The sequence below is a fragment of the Barbus barbus genome, assembly GCF_936440315.1.
Source record: "Barbus barbus genome assembly, chromosome: 6".
In the NCBI taxonomy this organism is placed as follows: domain Eukaryota; kingdom Metazoa; phylum Chordata; class Actinopteri; order Cypriniformes; family Cyprinidae; genus Barbus; species Barbus barbus.
The window spans coordinates 35,765,177-35,775,229 of NC_136734.1; the positions used below are offsets into that span (position 1 = coordinate 35,765,177).

At 39.4% G+C, this 10,053-nt stretch overlaps 1 protein-coding gene across 2 annotated transcripts; it reads right to left on the reverse strand.

Annotated features, from left to right (window-relative positions):
- Positions 1-40: 40 nt before the first annotated feature.
- Positions 41-9,936, reverse strand: LOC306871318 (KN motif and ankyrin repeat domain-containing protein 1-like). 2 transcript variants are annotated; one of them, XM_079419138.1, is made up of 12 exons: positions 9,784-9,936; positions 8,119-8,200; positions 4,950-7,406; positions 4,754-4,840; positions 3,890-3,989; positions 3,574-3,696; positions 3,395-3,482; positions 2,490-2,709; positions 1,314-1,456; positions 998-1,198; positions 760-858; positions 41-614 (listed from the first exon to the last, which is right to left on the reverse strand). In XM_079419138.1, exons 2-12 carry the CDS (start codon positions 8,147-8,149, stop codon positions 561-563), a joined length of 3,603 nt encoding a protein of 1,200 aa, XP_079275264.1. In that variant the 5' UTR covers positions 8,150-8,200; positions 9,784-9,936; the 3' UTR covers positions 41-560. The 2 variants fall into 2 exon arrangements, with proteins under 2 accessions (XP_079275264.1, XP_079275265.1); XM_079419139.1 differs by having other exon boundaries at positions 42-649.
- Between the last annotated feature and the right edge of the window lie 117 nt (positions 9,937-10,053).

Below are 10,053 nucleotides of genomic sequence, written 5' to 3' on the forward strand. Positions count from 1 at the left end.
TGAATTCTACACAAAAAGACACCAAAGTAATGCAATATTTGCAGTAAACATAAGGTGGGGATGTAATCACATATTTATTTACTTATATATGAACATGACATTTACATTTCATTCATTTTAATTAAGAGTTTTTAAAATCTAGATTTCAGATTTTGGAAGTGAATAGTGTTTAGCCTACTTGGTAAAATATATATTACAAGAAACTAATTCAAGCTTTTAAAATGTGAAAAAAACGTATATAATCCTAAAATGCATATACATTTATATATCACCTAAAATGAATAAATAAAACATGCAGTTTCCTATTATAGTAGGTCTTTATTACTGTCAGTCTGCATAACTGGTATTTTATATCTGGAAAACATAACTGTCAGTAAAGAAGAAAATAAATGATGCAGCTTGTAATACCAACGGTGCACTGCACTTTTGAAAATACTGCTCTCTTTAATATTACACCTGTTGGAAAACATAACCTGTCGCATTCATCTCAGTCATATGATTGAACCGGTCGTTCAGAGGGGATGTCTGAATGGATGAAGAGAGCATGGGAATATGTCATATCAATCAGAAGAGCTTATGCGTGCAACAGGTGGAGTCTTGCTTCGAGGGGAACCCTGTGGATGAGCATTCACACACACACAAACAGAAACTGTTGTGCAGCTAATGTGAGTAATTGGTAAAAAATAAATAGATATATGTTACTATTAAGTAAGTAAAATGTTATAAGAGAGTACAAATGTAGACAAGGAATAGTCATACCCTAGGTTGGCCCTTTGAATAGTTGACATGGGCATAGAGAAGCATAGCGATATCTTTGTGTCCAGCCTCCAGAGCAATGGACAGAGCAGTGCTCTCATCCTACCAGCACACAGACACAAAACATACCAAGCAAAAGCACACAGACAAATTTAAACAAGAACATCAATTTAAAACACAAATGACAATATGAAATCATTACTGTAAATCTTTTCTCTCAGATAGCCATGTGGTCACTCACATTGTCAGTCAGTGTGGCATCACAGCCTGGCTGGGCCAGTAAGAGTTTGACAATGTCAGCATGGCCGTGTTCCCCAGCACACATTAGAGCAGTTGACCCCTCATCATCCTGGATGTTGACCTCTGCCCCAGCAGCCAGCAGAGCCCTGACCATATCTATACACCCATGACTGACTGCTAGCATGAGAGCTGTCTGACCAGCCTATTGAGCAAACATTACACAAAACACCAAATGATACACAGATACTCTTGGGTTTTCTCAGTTACTCATATAAACATAGCTCAATATTCGGTCAAAAACATAGGCAAACAGATACCTGGCTGGCCTTGGCATTAACATCTCCTCTGCTGAAGAGTTCGCGCACCACCATCATGTCATCTTTTGTTTCCACGGCAGCCAGGGAGGCAAGCATTATGGGAGTATAACCGGCTTTATTCTGATGATCAACATTACATACTCCTGCATGAGAAGGAATCAAGACCAAATGAATTATCCACAGTTGGAACCCTTTTATGAGCGTCTCTCAACAGAATATATATATATATATATCCTAAGCCAAGTCCAATCCAAGAGCCAAAAACTCATCAGCAAACACCAATGACTTGTACATATGGGTACAGTCCAAAACTGTTGCAACAGAGATGGAAATACAATTTTTAAATACATGAATTATGTTTCCATCTTTGTTGCCACAGTTTTGTTAGTGCCTTTTTCTGTTCTAAAGAAGGGGGTGTGTCCCAACACTTTTGTCCTTATAGTGTCTATACAAGTCATTGGTGTTTGGTGACGAGTTTTTGGCTCAAGGTCTGCATATAAAGTCACACCAGAGGTGTTCAGCTGGGATCAGGACTTGGCTTTCTGCAGACCAGTCAAGTTCTTCCACACTGACTGAATCAATCATGTCTTTTTGAACCGTGTCTTATACACAGAGGCACTGTCATGTTAGAATAGAAAAGGGTCCTGTCCAAACTGTTGCTATAAAATTAGCAGCACACAATTCCCTAGAATATCATTATATGCTTAAACATTAAGATTTGTACTCATAGAAATTACTAAAGTAGTCAAACATGTTCATTAGAAGGGGGTGACCCAATACTTTTGGCAATATAGTGCATGTGTGTATATTATTATTATTTATGAACGCTGAATTTTCAGCAGTCATTACTCAAGGCTTCAGTTTCACATGATTCTTCAGAAATCATTCTCAAAAATATTAATTATTTCATGAACAGAAAGGTCATTAGCAAGGTAATTTATTTAATGGATTCTTGTTGAATAAAAGTATTTAAATAGTATATACTTGGTTTTGAAATGTTCAAAGCAGAACCAACAAGCACAACTAATACAGCTAAATAAAAAGTAATAATAGTACAGCTAAATAAATAGAAATACAGCTAAAGAAAGATATATAGAACGAATAGAAAAGTTTGATCTGGTGTGCTACTTCACAATAGATTAATCTAGGATTATAGGTTAATAAATTTCAAGGTACCTGCAGCAAGCAGAATCTTTACTATGCTGAAATTAGAGTGTGACACACTGTAGTGGAGGGCTGTGTTGCCATTTTGGTCAGCTATGTTGGCCACATAGCACAGGACATCAGGCGAGACATGGTGACAAGCGAAGAGGAAGTCCTCCACGATCTGTGGGCATGCCCTCTTCTGGCTGGACACACAGAACCACTCCTGCTGCACTATGCTCAGACAGGAACGCTTTTACGAAGACAAACAGATAAAAATAAATAAATCTAACTAAAATGAAACTTTTTAGACATACTACAGCAAGAACAAAATGACACCAAATAAATAGAGCAGATTTAAATGACTTAACACAGAAAGAAAATACAGCAACACTATAATTTTAAACTTCCCAAAATCCCACAGAGTACCAAACAATCTGATCTATATGCCAGTGGGTAATTATGGGATAAGAGTGAGTAAACATAGAACACATCAACAACTGAGCTTTTCAGACTGAAATACAGCTCCACAACACATCATAAATTAAGTTGGGTTTGCCCTTCTTTTGTTTTCCTGTTGTTGAGTTATATATTTCTGTACCTTGAGAATTAATTCACAACTGAACACACTAACAATTCAGCTACTAACAATTTGGGTGATTGCTCAGCAAAAGCCAAAGAGAAAAAAATAAATAAAAATAAAAATGAACCTATACTATCTGTTACAAAAATAGTGACTTAAAGTCTGGGAATCCATCTCTGATAATAAAGGATGTACAAAATATATTAATTCAATGGGCTTTTACAATGTTACAGACTAAGACTCCTCAAAAAGCATCTACTATACAGTAACTACTAACTGAAGAGAAGAAAAAAACCTGGAAACAATAAAATCATGTGACATTAAAACAGAGATCTGTTACTGTTCTGAAACTCACCAGTTCTCTGTTGGATATAACCTTGCTGCCATTGAGGTGAACCTCCAGAGTTTGGCAGGCAGAAAGCATCTTCTCACTAAATTTATACCTACACAGTAGAAAACAATTGTAACATGATAAAGTTTAGCTAAACAGCATTATCTTGCACTGATAAAACTAAACTTGTTAGAAGCACGAACCTTTCTTTTCTCTTGGGAATCTTCCCTTTATCTTTGGTACTCCCCTCTTTCTCCCTCTTTTCTCTTTTTTTCTGTTCTTCTTCCTCAGAATCACCACCCTCAGACAGGGGGTCCACAGTACCTCTGTGTAGATGCAAAGAGAGAGAGATATACAATTAAATGTATAATGCATAGGTATGAATAGCAATGCATGTTATCCAAAATTAATTACACAACCAATCTGGTAAAATAATTCTAGTTCAGCATTAAAAAAAAAAAAATGGAATACTGAGCTGAATTTATTAGTTATGATTAAATAATGAAAGCTTTTATTTACTCATATGAGGCATGCTTAGGGTTCATACTATCCATGGACTTCATATTGGTGCTTCTCCTTTTCATGATGGACCTGAGACAGCGATCATCACTGGGTGAGCCTGAAAGAAATGCCATCATATTCCTGATTAAATTAATAAGATGGGACACAATATATGACTCAAAATTGATTTTCAAGTAAAAGTTGATATTACTTCTTGTTGTTGCTGTTTTTTTTACAGGTTTTTAAACTGAAGTTTGGGGATAAAATTAAATATGCATACAGTTGATGTTTATCTCCCTTTCCTTGCAACATAATATTTAAATAAATAAATGTTCCCTCTTTTGTGAGGGAATCCTCATATTTGCAGATTCTTGCAATCAAAAAAAACTTAAAAACAAACAAAAAAAAAGCTTAAAAAAAACATTCCATTCTTGTTCATGGACTGTCATGACAGCACATAAACATGCACACACTCCTTTATACACCACACACACCTGCTAAAGGCTCTTTTTATTCTGTAATAAGGACTCCTGAAACACAAACATTCCTGTCTTTCAAAAACCAAAGCAGGCTTCCAGTGTGGATGGTATTCATGCCTGTGTCTGCCACATACCAAAAGACATGAGAGCATTCCACAAGCCAACAGCAACCCAAATATTCTAAGTGTAGGGCTTATTCAGCCAAAAGACAAACCAGAGAGTGCTATTTTCACCTCCTGTTCAAATTCCAATGCAAAAAGATTGCTCTGAAAAAAGCTTCCTCCTTTCTGCTTCTTTTTGTGTCCTGCATGCACTTCTTTGCAGGGTGGAGTCATTTAGACTAGGATGCTATACTTTTACTTGCTAACTGACTTGAGTTGCCTTTGACACAAATAATACATACCATGAAGAGCAGCAGACATCTGCAACTCCATTTGATTCTTTTCTTTAACTTTTGAAGTTTCATTTGATGTCTGGTTTTGTGCAATGCCTGGAAGTTAGAAAGAAAATAAAAGCAAGCAATCAGCTGAAACCACAAAGTATCTAAAATGCCAAAAAACGCTTTCAAAGGCAGAAACAAAAATTATACACATTATTACCTCCAACTTGTTTATCTAAAACACCATGGGACTGTAGAATGACCTCATGTTTTGCCCCAGGGTGACTGTCAGTTAATAGGTCCTGTTGTTCTTTAAGTAATTTTTGCATGCGATCTATATAATGGTCAAGTCCAGGCTCAGTCTGCACAAAGAATTGGCCCTCTGAGTCGCGTATTCTCCCGTCCCCCACTTCTACGCCTATGCTACGCGCCTTGACCGGATCTGGCAGACGGGATGGACCACATGCAATGTTCCGCGTATGGAGTCCGATGAGGATATTCTCATTGATATTTGCCATTCCAATGCCCACATCACGTGTCATAACATTAGGAATAACAGGGGTGCTTGTATCTCTATCTAAGCATGCAGTGGTTCCAACAGAGCGCATCTGAACAGCAGCCACTCGGTTGCAAACCTTCCCATCTCCAACTGCCAGAGATCGGGTCATTGCATGTGCTGTGTTGGTATGTCTTTCCCTGGTCAGTGTGTGCTTTGTGTTGGTGCTGGCTTCAGAGATACAGGCTTGCAAAGTGCTGGTGCTGCGCGAGACGGTGCAAAAGGCTGTGCTGGTACGCTGAGACACGGTCTGAGGGATTGCCATCACACCCAAATCAACACTTCGAACTGGGTCAGTGACTGTTCCTTGGGAAATTAGTGATTTGACAGATCTGCCATCCACGTCGACCGTGCAGTCACCACAGCCAACTGTTTGGCGGGAAACGCTCTTTTTGTTCTCCATTGTCTCCAAGGTAATTGTGGCAGCATCACACACACACACTGTCGTCCCAACACCTTGACTGTGTGTTGCCACACTCTTGCTTCCGATACACTGATCTTTTTGCTTGACTCTTTTGCGCACTTCCCACTCTTCCATAGGTGTATCTGGGCCAGAAGATGCAACCTTCATCTCAGGTCTGCAGGAAACTCCAACACCAATGGAAATCCGCTCTAGTCCTCCTCCAACAGCAGAATGCACAAGGTTGGTGTGGTTTCCAACCCCAAGAGTGCGAGTTTGCAACTCAGTCTGGGTGGTGGCGCAGTTTACTTGCGGGTGTGTGGAGGAACTCTTGTCAGCACGGTTTCTAGCTTCTGCTTCCCGCAGTTCACTCCTCAGCCTACCCATTTCCACCTTGAGCATTGCTTCTTTAAGCTCAGCCTCCAGTATCTGAACCCGGTCACTTAAATGTTGGCTGGTTTGCTGCTGCAACTCAGTTTCTGCTTCCTTGTTGGATACCACACCGAGCATAGCCTCAGTGACGCCGACAGCCACTGACTGAGTCTCAAGTTTGGCATCGACAGCAACATCCTTACTGAAGTTTAATTTGTGTTGATGAATGACAACGACTTCATCGATGGGCCTGTCATCTCCAACTGCGACAGACTTTCGATCAATCATCTTGAAAGCTGAGGATTCAAGACGTGCATCTTGGATTTTCCTTTCAAGCAGTTGCATTTCAACACTGAGCTGTTGAAAATCTGTCAGACCAGAGATGGCACTGTGCTCCCAACTCTCCTTCGCTGGTTTGCTGTTCAATTCTTGTAAATCTTTGTCAATGCTAGAGCTAGATTTTTGAGCTTCATCTTGCCTCTTGACCAAGGCAGTCATTTGTCTCTTTTCTTCCTGCAAAATAGCAATCTTCACCTGTAGGACAGGAATGGCCTTCACTTGCTCCTCCAGGTCCTTTAATCTTCGTAAAGCAGCTGCCATCTGATCCCTGACCATCTGCAGGTGGAGTGGGCTCACACCACTCATTGGAGATGCCCGGCCTGAGCTTGAGGGGCTTATCTTTAGGCCGCTCCCCAATAACAAGGTACCTTGCCTGGGCTTGTCTAAGACTGTCATCTTAGCACCTTGATTTAGGGCACTCCAGCTTGTGTATGGAGACAGGGTACCGGTAGAGCCAAGACCACCAAAACTGGCCAGTCTACGCCGCGGCTGTGGTTCTGGAGATCCTTGCTGCGATGAGCCTTTCTCATGTTCCAAACGCTTGCATGTTTCCATCAGAGTCTTTTCTACTAGAGGATTTGATTTGGTTGGGGTAGGGTGTTGTGTGGATGGGGTAGGCGTCCCATGTTCATCCCTCTGTGAGGTAACTGAGAGGTCTTGAGGGACCTCTGGTCTTTGACTGGAAGATTTAGGTTTGGAATGGGGAAGTGGCGGTCTTCTTTTGTTGACAGAAGAAGAGGATGAAGAGAGAGAAGTTTTCTTGGCTTCATCACTGCTCAGCGAGGACAAAGATTCTGAGGAAGTCCAGTGTGTGGGGTTTATGATGCGTTGCGGCTCAGAGGCAGCATTTGCCACCCCCGGCCGCTTGTTAAAATGCAGTCGGCGAATGGTGTCACTTCGCTCAATATCATCCACGTATTTAACAAAGTCTAAGTCAAGCTGGTACCCATATGGTGTATCGATGCTAAACGGGCTACTCTGGAAAGTGTCAGCAGGGATCTCACTCCAGTCTGTTTAAACAAAGAAGACAAAGATGACCTTAGCAGTTTTGTTGTTTTGTTGTAAAAGCTAAAAAATACACTTCCAAGGCAAAGGCATGAAAATTTATGACTGTAGAAATAACTGACATGCCTGAAAACACAATATAAAATCACAAAACAAAATTGTGACTTGCGGAGAGCAAAAAGAAAACCATTTCAGAGTTCAAAATAAAATAGTACATACAGTGCATGGCAGCAATTTTCAACTTTCCAAAATGTATCTGATTTCTGTGAAATGCATTCCTTATTAAAAACCTCAAATGTCAATCAAATTTAAATACATCTAAAAGATGACACATTTATTCATTTTCTTACCTGCTGATTAGAATAGTTGTAAAAAAAGTTGTAAGTCTAATAAAGTTCCAGGAAAGTTCAACTGCTCTCTTTCTCCTCTGTCCTTGTCTTAGTCTGTCTGCTCTCCTCCTCCAGGAGGCCTTCAGTCTCTTATTTTACATTTCTCTCCACCCACTGCTTTTTTATTCCCTTCCTCTTTCATCCACTCAAGCACTCTAAAAATTTTCTTTGAAAAGGAATAAAAACCACACTAACCGTGCCTTTACACAGAAAGAAATCCCAATCAAATACAAACAAATCTACCTCCTTGCGTTATTCAGAAAAAAGAGAGCATGCAAGTCAAAACCATTTTGGTGATAATTGGTGAAACAGAGTTGCTAATTCTTACGTTGTCGATGGAAATGTGTTTCTTGAGTCATGGCAGCTGTTGATTGACGGTACCGCTGTTAAATTTCTCAGCAGTGGAAACGCTGGGAAAACAAAAACAGACAAGAATATATAATCAGAGAGCACATTAAACAGATCACCTAAGATGTGCCTGTTGTAGCTGATAAAATGTATTATATATTACTCAATGACAAAATATTGCAACCAGAGCTCTGTTATTAATCTTTCCTTGAGAAACTGTTACAGGTAGGGTTTTATCCAGACTGCAAGCTGTATTTCATGTAACAATTTAAAACTCAGGCCACTTCAATCAAACAATATATAAACAAAAATATAAAACTGGTTTTGTGCCTGCTTATGTTTAACAGAGATTCATTATCTTTTCATATTCTGCCCCCTACTGGAGATATATTCTGCCCCCTGCTAGAGATAAGCAGTCTGTAGTTCTCCAATACACCACCCGAAGAAAGTGAGAGGCTGAAAGAATGAGAAAGGCAATGATAGAGAAACATGAAGGGATTGTTAAAAAATGGTTCTTTTCTCAGTCTTTTGGATAAACTGCTTTGAAAATATATATTATAACAGCAACAAGCAAAAGCTCATGTGTCCACAACAATGTCACTTCCTTCTGATTATGACAGAAATGAAGAATGAAAGAGACCCTGAAAACCAGGAGAAGCTTGCACTGTCACTGCTGACAGATATCTGAAACATGAGACCTGCTTTGGGTAAAGCATTGTGTCAGCTGAATTGCTTGGCAGTGAGAGGACACGGACACACTGACACAACAAGCACGAATGGATGCACACTGATCCATGAACACACACACACATACATACATACATATATATATATATGATATAAGCACAAAGGCTTTAGGGGATAAAGTAGCACATGAGAATAACAACTAAGAAAATGAATGTGAACTGATGAAAGAGAACAAAAGTTCTATATCATCTTTGGCACATATTAAGAAATACAGCTGTTTTTGCACTGCAGAGAAAAAAAATGAATTGAAATGACTACTCATGGATAAATCATTAATATGCATATTATTTGCTAAACATTGATAATAGACAAAAACTACAAATGAACTCGATTACTAAATGTAACAAATGCCCATCCTTTGTCAGCACTCTAGCAAAACAACTCAAATCTAATCCTTAAACACAAACAAAGGCTGTTTTGTTGGAATGCAATGAAAGAGGGAAAAGCAATCTGGTTAGCTTTACTGGATACTGCATTCTTTAAGGGGAAAAATATGTATTTGTGCAATAATGGACATAATCTGTTCCTGGTACAGACCAGTATATCTTGGGCTCACTGGATTACACACTAATTTGAGACTAGCTCAGATGTATCACAGAGCCCAGATCCTTAACTAATACCACAGCCATTTTTTCATTAATAACTTCCCGTACTTAAATAGAGAGTGCAATAATTAATACCTTGTATTTTTCCAGCAATAATTACTCTACCTTGCCTTGAGATATTTCTAAACATTTCTCTGAAACAGTAATGACATATATTTAAAGACTCAAAAACGCCATCCCAGCAGCAATATATTTTTGGACTGCCCAAAGGAACGACTAAATAATACAGTGAACAACTTCCAAAAAGATAGGCTATCCCATCTGCACTAGTGCAGGTGAGTCTGTTTACATACCAGAGATGAACACGGACACTGCTCAGAGTTTCTTCTGCGTTTACAACTGAACACTGTTGTTTATCCTGAAACAGTGCTCCAGTTTTGAAAGCTTAGCGCGAGCAGCCAGTCCTGGAGTAACTTTACCATGCTACTCTCTGTAGATACGCGTATGGAGGAGTTGCTGCTTACGTCATGACGCACTACGGCAGGTGTGCAGCAGAGGTCTATCAGCGTGAATTCGTAAAAACTTATTTAAATTTTAAATAACCACATGTATGGTTCTGTGGT